Source organism: Zeus faber (assembly GCF_960531495.2).
Source record: "Zeus faber genome assembly, chromosome: 12".
NCBI lineage: Eukaryota > Metazoa > Chordata > Actinopteri > Zeiformes > Zeidae > Zeus > Zeus faber.
This window is the reverse complement of record NC_137196.1, coordinates 13,338,186-13,355,833: the sequence shown is the minus strand read 5'-3', so window position 1 is coordinate 13,355,833 and position 17,648 is coordinate 13,338,186. Positions and strand designations below refer to the sequence as shown.

At 42.4% G+C, this 17,648-nt stretch overlaps 1 protein-coding gene and 1 long non-coding RNA gene across 2 annotated transcripts; both read left to right on the top strand.

Moving 5' to 3' along the window:
* Window positions 1-2,581: 2,581 nt before the first annotated feature.
* Window positions 2,582-6,266, top strand: LOC307237892. The gene is made up of 5 exons (XR_013844419.1): window positions 2,582-3,025; window positions 3,459-3,635; window positions 4,684-4,767; window positions 5,031-5,048; window positions 5,157-6,266. It is a non-coding gene; the product is annotated as an uncharacterized lncRNA (long non-coding RNA).
* A 2,893-nt stretch (window positions 6,267-9,159) lies between these two features.
* cdc20 (cell division cycle 20 homolog) lies at window positions 9,160-17,269 on the top strand. The gene is made up of 11 exons (XM_080010883.1): window positions 9,160-9,197; window positions 11,632-11,839; window positions 11,976-12,118; window positions 12,192-12,288; window positions 13,584-13,709; window positions 14,119-14,315; window positions 14,411-14,505; window positions 14,585-14,819; window positions 16,081-16,206; window positions 16,669-16,786; window positions 16,876-17,269. The coding sequence occupies exons 2-11, from the start codon at window positions 11,656-11,658 to the stop codon at window positions 17,049-17,051; spliced, it is 1,497 nt and encodes a 498-aa protein (XP_079867009.1). The 5' UTR covers window positions 9,160-9,197; window positions 11,632-11,655; the 3' UTR covers window positions 17,052-17,269.
* The last annotated feature ends 379 nt before the right edge of the window (window positions 17,270-17,648 follow it).

The window sequence follows — 17,648 nt, the reverse complement described above, 5'->3', positions numbered from 1 at the left end:
CAGTCCAGAGTCAGATGTGGAGGGCCGTTCAAAGGTGACCATGCTGTCAACTCAAGTCACGCAGAATCTGTTAGGTTTGAAGTGATTTGAGCGCTTCTCAAGCTGGAGTACTGTCACAAAGACACTTGCTCAACTTCTTCACATTAGTAGCAGCTTTACCAAGTCAACAGGAAATGACAACTGTCATGGCTGGCATGTCTGCAAGAAAGGTTTTACAGACAAAGACCTTACACAAGCAGAGCATACAGTGATCAGATGTGTGCAACATGAGGTGTACACAGTTGTATACGCATGTATAGAATCCGAGAAAGATCTTCCAACCAGCAGTCCCCTCCAAAAACTCCATCCCATCATCGATCAAGATGGTTTACTGTCACACAGATGTGTGACTTGTCGCAAGTTGAGAGGAAAAGTGGAACATCAGAGGATGGCAGACTTACCAGCTGAGCGTTTGCACACAGACCCCCCCCCATTCTCCTATGTAGGACTTGACGTCGTTGGACCTTGGGAGGTTACAACACGACGCACAAGTGGTGGGCAGGCAAACAGCAGGAGATGGGCAGTGCTGTTTACTTGCATGTCCACAAGAGTTGCTCACATAAAGGTCATAGAGTCTATGAGTTCCTCTAGTTTCATCAATGCTCTCCGCAGATTTTTCTCAATCAGAGACACTGCTAGGCAGTTGAGGTCAGACTGTGGCACTAACTTTGTGGGGCGCATCGAGAGAGTTGAAGTTGGATCCTTCAAGTCTTGAGACCAGTGTTGAGAAATACCTCCTGGACCAGAAATGCAGGTCTTCAACCCACCAGACGGTTCACACATGGGTGGCATGTGTGAACGCATGATCGGGACAGCAATACGCATTCTGGATTCAATGTTGCTGCAACTTGGAAAGTCAAATCTGACTCATGAAATCTTGACCACCTTTATGGCAGAGGTGGTTGCTATCATTAACGCAAGACCTCTGGTTCCCCTCTCCTCTGATCCAGAAGCCCCCATCGTTTTGACACCTGCCACACTTCTGACTCAGAGGGTCGGAGTTCCCTCTCTGCCTCCTGCGGACATCACCAAAGGAGACCTCTTCAAGCACCAGTGGAAGAGAGTGCAGTTCCTGGCAGAGAGGTTCTGGGCCAGATGGCGCAATGAATTCCTGAATACACTCCAGACTCGGCAGAAATGGTTCCACAAGAGACCAAACCTTAAGGAAGGTGACATTGTCCTAATGAAGGATATTCAGACAAGAAGGAACGAATGGCCAATGGGAGTCATCACCAAGGCGCTTCCCAGTAAAGACGGCTTGGTAAAGAAGGTGGAGGTTGAAGTCACCCAGCAACAGGCAATGAAAACAATCTTGAGACCTACCTCAGAACTTGTTCTCCTCTTCTCTTCAGAAGACAAAGATTTGTGAATAGTGTGTAGAGGGTAGTGGCCTCTCTTAAGACGCAAGGCTGGGAATGTGTTGTGATTGCAGGGGAAGTTATACTCCATCTAGCGGTTCATTTTAGTTTTACGGACTGTGGATTTTATACTTCCTGTCGAAACCACAGAATAAAAAGTTTGACAGGAAGCTATGTTTTCAGTTGTTCATCAGTTGGCCATGTATCTTCTCTCTGTGTATCTTCTTTTAGATGGCCCCATCTGTATTTACCTTTTTACTTACCTGCTTATCTGTAAATTACCTTGTGCCTGATGTCATATTTTGTTTGTATTTTCAGTTTCACACTTTGCCATAATAAAGTTGCCAACTACAACACTTGCCTGTTCCTTGGAGGAAATGGTATGGTTAAGAGTTTAGCTGTCTGCTGAACTCAACATAGGCTCGCAGGGAGCACGCTGAGCGAGAACAGAACACTGAACGTTTGCACATTCCGGCACAAACTGTACAGCTTAATTTTAAAAAAACGAAAACAGTCTTATTTTACATATTCTTACATATTTAACTTGTGTTTTCCCGTTGCTTTTACTTTAACATTGATGTTTCATGTATGCACTGAACACCGAGACAAATTCCTTGTACGCATAAACTTACTTGGCAATGAGCCTGTTGATTTAAGTAGACTGAACTCTCCTCACAACGTGGGCTAGCTGGTGGTTGTGCTTTTGGGTTCAAACTTGCCAGTACCAGTTAACGTGGGTGCTAAATCACTTGCTGGTGTGATGTCCTCCCATGGCTTCTCCTACTGTACCAGCGCTATGCAGATGATGCTAAACTCTCTCTGCTTTCCCCACTCTGACACACGAATCGATAGGCGCATCTCCGCACGTCTTCAAGACATTAGCGCAAAGGCGTCTACGCGCCGCCTGGAGCGCCGCGTCGATGAAGACAAGAGCTACTCGCGAACCGGAGCGACACAGTCCTCATCCTCAAGTCACACACGCTGAAACAGCAACACACACACACACACACTATGAAGTTTACGTTACCCGTTAATCTCGCGGATAACTTAATGACGTCACGCTGACGTCCTATCTGAGCTGCATAAGGGGAAGACAGATTGCAACGTCCACCCGAAGTCGGCGTTCCAAAACGGAAACATCAGACGCGAGGATTTCATGTGCGCCGCAGGATGAGATTCCTTCTGATGCGCTGTCCACGTCATTGATCACGGCCAATTCGAGAGATTAGTTGTCGCGCACATATACACATACGGTCATGCATATGTGCAGTGAAATGTCGTGGCTCAGGAGAAAGCAAAACAGAAACCAAGGCGCAGCGCTGGGTTTTTTTTTTTGTGTGTTTTTTTTAAAGCGCTTCAATTGAGCTGGCTCCCTCGATCGCCTCGGTTGTCAGTTAAAACCCACACCCAACAGGGTTTTACGGGGTTCGTCGAGGAAGGAACGTTTGTGGAACTGCGGTGTTTCGTATCGTTCCGGACGTTTTACTGGATACATGGCCTAAATAGTATATTTGAGGGAACTCACTTGATATTTCTCAGCCGTTCGCGAAGTGAAAGTGAATTTGTCATGTATTTGGGTATATACGCCATCGTTTTGCTCTGTCAGTCATCCCACGGACTTGCGGTTGGTAAGTATTTAACTAGCTCGTTGCATATTGTTTTCCTACCAGGTAAGAACTATTCAAGTTAGTCTGGGAAACCTCCTGCAAATTCCGCATTTAATAGGTAATAAGAAATCGACTATAACGTGTACTTAAACAGTATAATGATTGGGTTTTTTTTGTCATACGTCTATGGAAGTAATATCTCCCTATGTATATTTGCGTTGTTCATAAAAAATAAATGCAAAAGAACAACAACTATTCAATTGAAACCTAAACTTACTGTACATTAATATACTTTCGTAGAAAGATATAGATACTGGATGCTGGATGGTGTGAGCGCATTGCATGTTTTCATTTTTATTCCGGCATCGTTATTCAAATTCAGCACTATTATATATTCATTGGTCAATTAAAAGTTTGTTGTTGTTTTTTTTTCTCGCCTGTTGTTACTTCACAGGAAACAGTGTAAACGTCTATCCGGTTCGGAATGGAACCACAGAGACACGGACTGCCCAGGCTCCCGGGGTTCCTGCCCAGGCTCCCCGGGTCACTGCCCAGGCAGAGATCCTCCAAGAGACGCGGGCCCTAGAGCCAGTGCGCCCCAAAAATGAGGATCTTTCTCCAAGGAAACCAAGTAGGTCCATGACGTCCATTTAACTCATATAGGCTCACATGAGTATATATATATATATATATATATATATATGTGTGTGTGTGTGTGTGTGTGTGTGTGTATAATTTATTTATTTATTTTTTGTTTGTTTTGTTTTGAAGTTGAATTTAAAACATTTTTTGGGGAAATAACAGTACTATAGGAAAACAGCAGGTCCGAGATCAGTGCTCTTCACCGTTAACCGTCATTGTGTAGAGTGCAAAAACTTTTGATATAATTGAATTTCAATTATTTCATTTTATTTGACGTATTTTGTTGTTGTTGGAAACAGCATATCCAAGACTGTGAGATTCTTGGTACGACTCTGATATGGCTGTTCAGTTTTTTTTAAATAAATTCCGTAGTCATATTTTCAAATCTTCAGTCAGCTTTTAGCACTGACTTAATGTGGGCCCCTACAGAATCTATGTTATAGCTATCTGAAAATCTCCACGATTCCGTCCGTGATTCTGTTATCATAGAAACTATAGGGCCACACCGGGCCAATTTTTCTGGATAATCCTTAAGTAAATTTTTCTGGGGAAAAGCTTTATATATATATATATATATATATATATATATATATATATATATATATATATATATATATATATATATATATATATATAATTAATTACAAAAAGTTCTGTTGGCTAATTATCTTCTATTAAGGCACTTGTAAACAACAGCTTGGAGAATAAACAAAAACATAAGTCTGTTAAACATACATTTGAATGTGAACAGCCCCTGTTTTGCATAGAAACATACCCACGGGTGGTGGTGTACACACACCTTCCTTGGGATAGCGGCATCATGATCGCCATGATTTGTTCACACAGTCATGCAGTGAAACACGGTGTCTCTCTCCCTGTTTGACTGGCATTGATCCGGCAACATAGGGGCCCATTGGAGTCAATGCACAGTGTTGATCTCAGATTATTTGTATTTTGCTGATGATTGAGGTCAGGTGATATGAACTACCTTTACAGAATGAATGTGAAGTGTAAACTTGGATTTTTTTCATTTTCAGTTATAACTGTTGTTTTGGTCATAATCCTTGGACTTTTGTGCTTTACCGTGATGGCCACGTTCAGCGTTATTTCTCATAACCATGGTAAGGGAAGAACATTCACCACCTGAGTTTTATAACAATATCAGAATTATAGTTGTAACTCACTACATTTTTCTTCTGTTTAGAGTAACTTTGACTCTCTATAAGCTTACCATCATTAAAACAAGTGTCACTGTTTTCCTTTTTATTCTTTTGTTAAACAGCTCATGCTACTTTTCATAATATTCATTTAGCGTTTAAAAACAACGGAAAGAATGGTCATGGGCTATTTTCTTTGTCTTTTCTTTCTCTTTATCCCCCCTCAGGTTCACAGCACCCTGGAGGTAAGAAACCAAATCAGCTTATTTTTCCTCTGAGTTGATGAATTATAGGGAGTTAAAAGTTAATGTGTGTGTGTGTGCGTGTGTGTCTGTCTACTTTTCCTCGTGCAGGTGTCATTGGGTCAATTATACATTATCAACCCAACGTTCAAGAAATGTCTTCACAAAACTGGAGCAACCGTTTCCAAGTCATTTGAATCATGTGAAAGGGGTGACTACATTATGACTCCTCCCTGGCCCGAATCAACCCCTCCCCGGTGAGATAAGATCAGATCATTTAGGACATTGTGATTGCATCCATGTGATTTTGCACACGTTATATTGCGATTAGGCAATAAAATCCACAATCGCTGGATTTAATAAGCTAATCCAGAACACAGCTCTGTGCACTTTATCGGAAAAAAGCCCTCAAACACGACATTAGACAAACTGTATGTGACAAATAATCTCTTGAACTCGAACTTGAACATTGCGTCTTCAAAATTGGTGGAATTGGTGATGTAATGTCTTTATTTTTATATATACTATAACCGTGATGTCTCACACTGTTGAAAACTTGTTCCAAAACTAAAAAAGGAAGCCATACTGTCTCCTCCCCCATGACCCAAAATGAACCCAGACCCCTCTCCCCCCTCCGATGCATGGGCAATTGAGGCATTTCACACAAGTCAAGAAAGCCTTTCCGTGTGGAGTTTGCATGTTCTCCCCGTGCTCACATGGGGTTTCCTCCACCTCAGGTCAATAAGGACCCCCCTCAAAAACATGCACCCATCATCGTCTGACCAGCGATATATGTTGGAGTGTTGCGTGACGAATAAAGACTGTTTCTGTTTCTCTTTCTATTCACAAAATTTGACTTTCACTTTTAGTTTCACTGATCCGTTCAAGTATTAGCATTTCTGCCTTTGCAGATTTGAAATATATGCTGTTTCTGGTGTTGTGTTCAATGACAATTGGTCATATTTCTATGTGCAAAAATGTGAACTCAATATTTTATAAGATAAGATCACACCTTGTTCATTCCAGTGGAGAAATTGCAAAAAGTGATTTACAACTATAGATTAGTGTTTATATTTTTCTCACTGCAAATATTTGTGATGTTTCTAAGTACAGCTCAGTATAAACCAATTAAAGGACTTTAGATTCTCACGTAATATCAGCATATGCTTTGTTTTTGTGTTTTTGTTTTATTAATGTATTTATAAAGTATGTGTAATCAAAACAGTGACATGATAAATTTAATGAATAAGTGCAAGCTCTGAAATGTCAATAAAAATGCACCCTGTATTTTGACTACTGTCCTGCTTTCCAATGAATTGTTGATACAGATGTTTACTGGTTTAATGTTTTCTTTTAGGTTTGTCGTTATTGCATATTTCCATTTTTTTGTTCTGCTACCTGAGCTGTGCATGGCAAACTGGAGCCAAGTCAGAAGAACTTCATATATATATATATATTTTATATACCCTTATCGGGGATCGAACTGGCAACCTTCCGCATAAACTATATATATATATATATTATATATAAGCAAACATTTGTTTCTGTATTTGCTTATTTATCAATCTATTTATTTATGCATTTGTTTCTTTACGTCGTCAGAGGGACTGTTAGCCAAGGAAGGTACATCCCCACCTGGTGGCCGGCAAGGGAACAGCAGTCCATGATGGCTGCCAACCAAAAGACTACGCTTCCCCTCACTCTTTTGATTAAGTTCACAAAAAAATATTCGTTTACTGATTCATTCACCGAATCGTGAACGATTCCCAGAAGTGGATCCGATCCGTGCAGGAAGGCTGCCGGCGTATGCTCGAACAAGTTTGACCCCCCCCATCATTAAGGTCTGGATAGAGGCTGCATGTTCTTTAAGAAATGTACTACGATGAGACCTTTAACTACTGTGACCAGACGTCCCGCTATGTCCGAGATTGTCCAAGCTGTGTTGCCCCGAGTCCCGACATATATCTGTAAAACACTAAAATGTCCCGGTTTTCACTACCACCTCAACAACAACAATAACAATAATATACTTGAAAATGCTGCGTCCTGCGCACACCGCAAGAGTATTGTCTATTTTGTAGTAACTCAAACCATTCCTGAAATTTTTTTTGCAGTGTGGCATGGTGCATTATCCTGCTGAAAGAGGCCACTGCCATCAGGGAATACCATTGCCATGAAGGGGTAAACTTGGTCTGCAACAATGTTTACACTGGTGGTGCGTGTCAAAGTAACATCCACATGAACGCCAGGACCCAAGGTTTCCCAGCAGAACATTGTCCAGAGCATCACACTGCCTGCGCAGGTTTGTCTTCTTCCCATAGTGCATCCTGGTGCCATCTCTTCCCCCAGGTAAACGATGCATACGCACGGACAATCTACATGATGTAGAAGAAAACGTGATCCATCAGACCAGGCCACCTTCTTCTATTGCTCCATGGTCCAGTTTTGACACTCACATGCCCATCGTGGGCGCTTTCGGCGGTGGACAGGGTTTAGCATGGACACTGACCGGTCTGCAGCTACGCAGCCCCATTCACAGCAAGCTGTGATGCACTGTGTGTTCTGACACCTTTCTATCATAGCAGCATTAACATTTTCAGAAATTTGTGCTACAGCACCTCTTCTGTGGGATCTGACCAGACGGGCCAGATTAGGCTCCCCGTTTGCATCAATGAGCCCATGGGCGCTCTTGACCCTTTCGCCGCTTCACTAGTTCCTTGGATCACTTTTGGTAGATACTAACCACTGAATACTGGGAACATCTCACAAGACCTGTTGTTTTGGAGATGCTCTGACCCAGTCGTCTAGCCATCACAATCAGAATCGTCCTTATTGCCAAGTAAGTTTACATGTACAAGGAATTTGTCTTGGTGTTTGGTGTGTACATGAAACATAAATCTAAAACAATTAGTAAAATATATAAGAATATGTAAAATAAGGCTGTATTTTTATTTATTTTTTAATAAAGCTGTACCACGTAAAGCTGTACGACTGGGGAGTCACACAGGGTGATGGGGGTGAGTGGGGCAGCGTTCTTCCTGAAGTCCACAACCATATCCACTGTCTTCACAGCGTTGCGCTCCGGGTTGTTCTGGCTGCACCGAGTCACCAGATGGTCAAGCTCCCACCTGTAGGCGGCCTCATCCCCACCAGAGATAAGCACAATGAGGGTGGTGTCGTCCGCAAATTTCAGGAGCTCCAGGTTGTTCTGGCTGCACCAAGTCACCAGATGGTCAAGCTCCCACCTTTAGGCGGACTCATCCCCACCAGAGATAAGCACAACGAGGGTGGTGTCGTCCGCAAATTTCAGGAGCTTGAGAGACTGGTGGTTGGAGTTGTAGCTGTTGGTGTACAGGGGAGGAGCAGAGGAGAAAGAACGCAGCCTTGAGGGGAACCAGTGCTGATGGTTCGGGAGTCAGAGAAGCCTTTTCCCAGCTTCGCGTGCTGCCTCCTGTCAGACAGGAAGTCTGTGATCCACCTGCAGGTGGAGTCAGGCACGCTCAGCTGGGAGAGCTTGCCCTGCAGAAGAGCCAGGATGATTGTGTTGAAGGTGGAGTGGAAATCCACAAACAGGATCCTGGCGTAGGTTCCCGAGGAGTCCAGGTGCTGGAGGATGAAGTGGAGGGCCAAGTTTACTGCATCCTCTACTGACCTGTTAGCTCTGTAGGTGAACTGCATCCATCTATCTATCTATCTATCTATCTATCTATCTATCTATCCATCTATCTATCTATCTATCTATCTATCTATCTATCTATCTATCTATCTGTCTATCTATCCGTCTATCTATCCGTCTATCTATCCGTCTATCTGTCTGTCTGTCTGTCTGTCTGTCTGTCTGTCTGTCTGTCTGTCTGTCTATCTATCTATTTATCTATCGATCGATCTATCTCCCCTTTGGCCTTTGGGTGGCGCTACATTTGTTCCACTACTATTAAAAGGAGCTACGTCTTCCTGTTATTGTCGTCTGCGGAAGTAATTCCCAGCCAATCAGAAACGTCCATCCCCCCAACGCTACCAGGCGACGCCGTGGCAACAGCGTTTGAACAAACCAATCACAGCGACGCGTTCTGTCATTTAAACCAGGCCTTCGCGTGCTGCCCAAATTCGAAACTTCAAAGCGGCAGAGTCCTGTTGGATTTTTTCACAGAGGTAGGAGCTTTATTTATCCCTGTGATTATACATTCCTTAATATCCACTTGAGGGGATGCGTCGCTCTTTTCTTTCTCTTCGTGTCAACTCTAGCCGTTGGATGTTGACATTTTAGTCGTTCAACTAAACGTGGCAACCGAGCAGCTCTTCTCAGACCCGGTGTTTGCGATTGCGTCCAATTTGTTCGATAAACATGTTGAATACGGTTCTTTAACCAGTGTGACCGTTTATAAGGACATTTTCATACACACGGAGCTTGTTCGTGGTAATAGTTGGCGCGTTGTACGGCAGACAGGTGACCACTATAAAAGAATACTCGACAGCCTTTTTAAAAAGTCCAGTAATACAATACGATAAAGCTGATGAAACATCGACAAGCTCCATTTGAAAGTATTTGAAGATAGATTTTGAGAACCTGGATCACCCCACATTCAAGTTTGTTTCTTTGAACTTTCCGTTGTTGAAATCGTGTGAATGTGAAAGTCTCCAAAATATAAGCGAAGGCGTTTATCCTAAATGTAGGTCGGCAAATTATTAAATAAAGTCAGTGTCACTTTTAAAAAAAGACGCATTATAATCAGTCCTCCATGATAGATTTCTAAGCCTCCACAGTGTGACGTTAATATCAACGATGATTTCTAGAAGACAAACCGCGCGAGAGGAAATAACGCTATTCCAACAGGAGGGCAAGCCGGGTGAGCGCGTCCAGAGGCAGACGCGTGACAATCGCCATAATACACGGTTAGTTGCGCCAGCTGGTCGGTCGTATTCGTCCGCGCTAGCTGTCGTGTGGCCGTGCGCGCACACCAGCGTGTTTCCGCCGGGAGAACGGCGCGACGGCCTCGGAGACCAGGCCACGGGAGAAAGTTGAACGGATGTTGGTGTTGCCGGATCGGATTGCCGATTTCTAGCCCGACCAGTCCACCGAAAAGCAGCCCGACGCCAGAAAGCTGTTGACGGGAGACAGCGTGCGCCCGACACGCACGATGTTTCGTTCAATAAGGACACGGAGTAAACTAGAATCCACTTCAAATAAAAAGTTTTTTAATGTTTCGTTTGGAGGAACGGGACACATGGACACGATCGTCCGCTCTTGTAAAACGGGGGTAAAAAACCCCAAAACAACAACTGCCAGTTATTTCGCCAACCAGCCTAACACGTATGTACCCGCCCAGTGCCATTTTCTTTTTTCCAACCCGATGTGATCAGAAGTCGCCCGGCGACATTAGCTTAATGCTAATTAGCTGCGACGCGGGGCAGGGATAATGTGTGCTCCGTCCACTAATAAGCCCTGAACAACCTCTTGACTTTGGTTCCTGCTAGTGCTGTAATGGAACGGAGGAAAAGCTCACTTGCGGTAGTCCGCTTCCCTGTGCTGTACGATGTGATTCTGTTTATTTACAGAGACGTAATAATCAAATATATGTCCGTGGAAAGTAGTTGGACTCTATAGATTCAAGATTCAAGATTTTTATTTGTCACATACATATACATTCTTCCATACATATATGCAGTGAAATGTAATGCAACGCACCCGGTGATAGCACACAATAAGTCCTAGGAAAAAGTACAAAAATAAAATAAAATAAAAAGTAGAAAATTCCTTTCTAATAGACCGACTGACTCCTAAAACGTAATACAGTAAGTGGAATACTTATAGAATAAGATAAAAAATATATAGAATAAAATACAATAAAAAATAAATTGAAATAAAATGGAATAGGTTGAAGGAATATGCCTATGTATATACAGATATGTGCATTTAAAGTGGCATGTGAGCGGACTGTCACCTGGAAGGTCTCCCAACGTGTCAAGTTCATTTAAGACACCCAGCAAAACCCATAGACAAGACTACTTTATGTACTCTCACACACCCATACAGCCACAAAGCCACAGAAGGCTGCAATGGCTTGTTGCTTTTCTATCATTAGTTGACTGTAAGAGGAACAATCTTGGACACATACAGGAGGGAGAGAAAGTGGTGCGGTGGGAACACTTGATTTGTGGGGTAATGTTGCACATATTATGGTTTCTAAATATACAATTAACAGGAACAGGGGAGAACCAACTTTCTGTCGAAAACAAATACGATGCCCCTATATTCCAGACAGATGAGTAGTATGAAAAGAAAAAAACGCTTAACAGCCATTAAAAAGAAACAAACAAACATCTAATACAGAATATGAAATGTGAGCCCTATGCACCAAATAAAGATGCATTAGGAAAGTTGAGTGGGTATAAATATTGTTTAGATTTCTCCACTCGATTAAAATTTGCACAACAGTTTGGACATAACAGATGGGTTAGTCCAACTAATTAGTCTTAATTTTTAAGACTATTAAAAACGAAATGAACAGGCAGTAGGCTGTCTTACAAGGTCAGTATCGATCAATGCAAGTCAGCAGATTTAAATCGATGATTTGTTGTTTGTCAGATCTGTCGGAGACGTTCACCCATCATGGCTCACTTTGGATTTGAGAACGACGTCCACAGCATCCTGAAGCTGGACATGCCAATCACCAATGCGCCCGTTGCACGGTGGCAAAGGAAAGCCAGCACCTCCACCAACGCTGTGAGCGGACTGTCACCTGGAAGGTCTCCCAACGTGTCAAGTTCATTCAAGACACCCAACAAAACCCCAGGTAACCACTCACGTGATTGCATGTAATCATTTGATAGATGCTCATTTTATTTATTTATTTTTATAAATTTAAATGGCTTATTTCTTGAGCGTGGCTGAAATATCTGATGGGAAAAACTTTCAAAACCTGCTCCCAGGGAAAATTAAAAAAAGCACTCCATCCAATGTTGGTGGCGATCGCTTCATCCCAACAAGAAATGGCAAGCAGATGGATGTGGCCAGCTTCCTGCTCTCCAAGGAGAATGAGCCGCAGGACCCCAACAGCACGGCCGTGACACAGGTATGGCTTTAAAAGAAATGGACCTTGTAAGTCTTTGAGATCTTTTGCTGATTCACATATCTGTGTTTTGAAGGAAAATCAGAAAGCCTGGTCAGTCATGCTCAATGGATGCAACATTGAAGAGGCAAAAATATTGCACCTCGGTGGAAAACCATTGAATGCTCCTGAAGGTACATTTGCCAGGATATTGCATACAAAGCTCATTTGTTCTCGCAAGGTTTGGTGTGTTTCTCTAAACAATTTTAAGTAAAAAAAAAAAAAAAAAAAAAGTTTGAAATTAAGGAGATTAAAAACAATGGAATTAAAAGTGAAGTGTATATGTGTGTAAGTGTATATACAAATGTCAAAAAAATAATCAGTATATAAAATACAGTGGCTATACAATCATTAGTCTGTTACAAATGCAACGTTTCCCTTGTTAAACTGAAAATTCTATGCAACTTGCAACCATTTCAGCTTGCGACCTACCGGAGAAAAAGGAACATTTTCAGGTTATCTTTCTATTGCGATTTAGTGTCTTTTGGGTTTTTTTCTTAAGCCATCCAGATAAAATCATGTCCCCATCCATACTTAAAGTGGACCTATTATTCTCCTATTTACACAAGTTAAAACAAGTCTCCCAAGCCCAAAAAAGCTTATTTTTTTTATTTCTGAAAATACCACTCAGATTATGCATTTGACATTCTAACATGCCTCTACATCCATTTTGTTCCTGACACTTGGTTTAAATGGGAGGAGCCATCCTCCTGAGGCCACAAGTTATGTGAGCCAATAGGCTCAATGGCGTCTGAGCATGACTTTCGGGTTTTGTTTTTACTCTGTTACTTTCACTGATTTCACCACCAGTCAGTACACCAAAATCAGTACACAGTCCACAACCGTCAGTACACCAAAATCTGCTTCTGGGCAAATCTAAGGTGAGAAATAAACAATCCGGTTGAATCTTCACTCATTTGATTCTACAAGGCCTAATTTTAAAAGGTATTTCCGACTTTCGTTGCCGTGCTCCAAGCTCGTGGAAGACACTGACACAGCACAGGGACGCTCAGATGCGGGGATTTTGTTTTATGTAAATGTCGGCAAATTAATACATCTACAATTTTAAAAAACACAATTTTTATTGGTTTTGCTTCTCACAGCGGATCCGATTGCACAGATGACCTCATAAAGAAATCTGTGATAAGCTGATATCAGCTTGTGCTGAAAGCAGAAAAAACGCTGGAGTCAGAACCCGGAGCATGTTGTTTACGGAGATTACTATGTCATTAGTTTACCTCCATTTTTTAACACTTTGGCCACGTCCATTATAAACATCCGACCCTAACCTTATGAAAGGGGGAATGTAAAGGAAAAGCACAATAGGTCCCCACGTTAATATATTTCCACAGAGGCCATCGCATGTTGCGTTCAATATGTCTGAATTACATTGTTTGGGGTTTGAGAAGTCCCTCCTTCTGATCAACAGGTTACCAGAACAACCTCAAAGTGCTTTACAGTCAAGCTACAACGCCAGTGTCAGTCAAAAAGACGAGATTCATTTCTTCCGTTGCTGACAGAATTCTGGATGCTCCTGACCTCAGAAATGACTTCTGTAAGTTTTTGTTTTTTTTGTTAGTTTTCTAATAAACCTGTGCTGTCAGCATGCTGGGCAAACATCATAGTATTTGTGCCATTGCATCTAGGACAGTTAGTCTGCAAGTGGAGTTCAAGTTCTCAACCTGCAATGCAACTCTATCAATTCTTAAATCATCCAGAACTGCTGCAATAACTCTGTCCTGTGGACGACCTGTAGAATGACAAGAGCACAGCTTTTGGTTAGGGGACTTCTGTGGGTTTCATGAACAATGATGGGCGGGGACGACGACAATCAAGGTAGTAATCATGCTGAGGTGTAGGGACTTCTGATGAGTTGTAATTCAATTTGACATTGGTTGAGGCCCCCCTGACGCAACCAAGGTATTTCCCATATTCAAAATCCCTCTGGTTTCATCATCCAATAGATCTGAATCTTCTGGACTGGAGCAGCCAGAACATTCTGGCAGTGGCTCTTCGCAACTCTGTGTACCTGTGGGACGCCAGTCGCAGTGAAATTGTTTTGCTGATGAGAATGGAGTGTGAGGAGGACTACATCAGCTCTGTGTCTTGGACCAAGGAGGGAAGCTTCCTGGCAATCGGCACCAGTGACAGCAAAGTCCAGGTGAGTGGATCCCCATTCAACGGAAAATATAGGTTTTGGTTTTTTTTAAATCAGTAACAGACTATAAGTGACTGTCTCTGTTTTTCCCTTGAAAGTTGTGGGATGTGGAGAACCAAAAGCGACTGCGTAGCATGGCTGGCCACTCGGCGAGGGTCGGTAGCTTGAGTTGGAACGACCATATTTTGTCCAGGTAAGTAAACCGACAACGCTGGAGCCATACAAATGATGGACTGCTTGATATGATGGCATTAAATACTCCCAAACCACAGTGGTTCCAGATCGGGGCACATCCACCACCACGACGTGAGAGTGGAGGACCACCACCTCTTCACGCTGGCAGGTCACTCCCAGGAGGTATGCGGCCTCAAGTGGTCCACGGACGGGCGCTACCTGGCAAGCGGCGGCAACGACAACCTGGTGTACGTGTGGCCGGGCGTACAAGGCAGCGGCAGCAACGAGAGCCAAGCGCTCCACTGCTGGAGTGAACACCAGGCGGCGGTCAAGGTAAGTGCCTTAATTCTTGAGGTAGGGAAGGTAAAATAAGGGCTTATTTATTTTTAGGGACCAAGATCGTTCCCAAATCTAACTTTAGCCAGTTTACTAGTCATGTCGTTTTTTTGGGTTGTTTTTATTTTTTTTTGGCCTTTTTCTTTAGTTTATTATTTTTGTAAGAAATCTACCTCTTAAGATGATCTCATAACAAAGACTTTACTATAGAATAGATTTGTTGACTTTATCAGTTGTTTGTTAAATCTGGTTCCAGCTTTTTATATGGAATTAACCCAAATCATGGCACTATCAAGGAACTTTGACAAACTTGTCTTATTTATAGTAGGTTTCAAGCCATATTGTTAAATTTTTCAAATAAAAGTAAATAACGGCTATATTGGGGCAGAGGGAAACTCTTGTGTGAAAATGGTGTGTTTAATGTAATTTCCTAATTCTGGCTGAAAATTGGCCTGTTAAGCTGACCTGTACACTTAAACACTCAAGAAAGCCATCAGAACCCCCGGAGAACATGTCCCAGAACACTGTCAGCAGTATACTCAATAAGAACTCTGCGGTGAAAGAAGCACAAACTTGACAAAAAGGAGTTGGGAGTGGCTTTGCTTTAAATAAAGATGAACAATAAAATTGTGAAATCAAACTCAATATAATTGACAGTACCCATATTCCCTCAAATAGTGACCCGTGTATTTATTTACCTCCACTGCTGTCTGGGTGTCGTGCTCCTCAAAATAAATACATCCTGAAATAAACTGCTATTCTTTTTGTTTTGGAGACCGGCACAGTGGACCGCAGATCGCACTCTCTCATTACGCAATCCGCTATCCTGATCCAAGGCGGAATGTCATTTAGTTGGATTTAAAATGTTTATCATAAAAGTACTTGTTGACCTGGGGGGGGGAAAGGCGATTGAATGGCCCAGAAAGGGGGGGGTTTGAATCTGTCCCTTGCCGTGACTCATTTGGAACAATGGGTCTCAGAACGAGAGGGACTATTCGCAAGTTCAAGAACCGAGATCACCGCATCAGTTGGTTCTGACCACATCATTTTTTTTTTGGTCGAAAACTTCTACTTCTTTTTAAGTGTACCTCCACCTTTACATTGATTCTTTGTGTCCAAGCCCCAAAGAGGGCTAAAACTATACTTTTGACGCTGGCCAGGTCCTTTTTAAATTTAAACCAGGAATATACAGTAAAGGGTGGACATGACATACCTTGACAGTTATTGAAGAAAGTGTATTTGTTTCATATCGTTTTAGGCTCTGGCCTGGTGCCCGTGGCAGTCGGCTATCCTGGCGTCGGGAGGGGGGACCAGCGACAGGCACATCCGCGTCTGGAACGTGAACAGCGGCTCCTGCGTCAGCTCGTTGGACACTCAGTCCCAGGTGAGGCTCGGCACCAACACCACAGTCACGAGGAAAGGAAAAAAACCTTGGAAAGTTACAGAATTTGGAAATTGGAATTCGACATATTTAGAAAATGATTTGGCACTGCTTGCGTTTCCTCTCTCGAGATCAGTCACTAAACTATCAAGAGGAAGAGGGCAAATTTCCCTAAAACACAATGAGTTTTAAGTTCAGATTAAGTGCTGGGTGGCTTGTTATGCCACCTTTTCTAAAATGTAGTAATAAGGCCAAATGCCTTTCTTGTAACTTTAGACATCATTGAACAAATTAATAAAGATGCAGTTTTTGTTTTTTCTTGATTTATTACACTGGAAACTGTCACGTTGGAAGATATTTTGAAGCTGTAAAAATCTGAGAGCTAGGCATTATTGCTGGCACACATTAAGCTTTGTAACTTGCTTTTTTTTTTTTTTTTTTTTTTTTTTTTTTTTTTTAAAACAGGTTTCGTCCTTGGTGTTCTCGCCCAACTACAAGGAGCTGGTGTCGGGACACGGCTATGCCCACAACAGCATCGTCATCTGGAAATACCCGTCGCTGACCAAAGTGGCCGAGCTGATGGGTCAGTTTCCGGTCGACGTCCCTCCCCAGCACGGGTGTCACGGCGGTAGTTGAAATCTCACGTGGTTAATCTCCCCTTCTCTCTTCCAGGCCACAAGGAAAGGGTGCTGAACATCGCTCTGAGCCCAGATGCCACCACCATCGCCACTATTGCTGGCGACGAGACCGTTCAGCTGTGGAAGAGTTTCGACCTGGATCCTCTGAAGAAGGCCAAGGGCAAGATGGTCCGATCAGCCAGCAGTGGCATCCACCAGTCCATCAGATGATGGCCCTAATGTTGTGCCACTCATAGAATTGTGTACCAATGTATTTTTTATGACTTTTTTTTTTTTTTTTTTAATAAAGGTTTTTTTTTTTTTCCCTTCTTCAGTCATTACTGAGTTAAAGTGTTGGTGCAATACAAATTGTTGATGCTACATATATATTTTATTTGTAATTACTATCCTGACATGTATACATTGAAATGCTTCAGAATAAATGTTTTGGTCCCAGTTGAAACTACGACAGTTATTTAACATTCCCTGGTATTGCTGAGTAACTATTTCTCAAGCCACTCTAGAGCTAGAGAATTAATTTGTTAAATCCATATAATGCATGGCATACCATTACTCTCAGCTGACTTTATTAGCATGCCGCCACAGTGTTTGAGCCAGTAAACTGGGTCCTTAACTTTCACAAAAACCTATTCCAGAGTGCAATGGTTTATAGGTGTCGACACAACTTTAAAGGCTGTTGTCTGGCCAGAAAACATCTGAATTGCATACTTAAAAAAAAAAAATTGTTTTTAATATCAACTTAAATTACAACAACCATTGGACATTAACAACATTCTCTTTTGGCATGAACAAGTTATTTACAAGTGA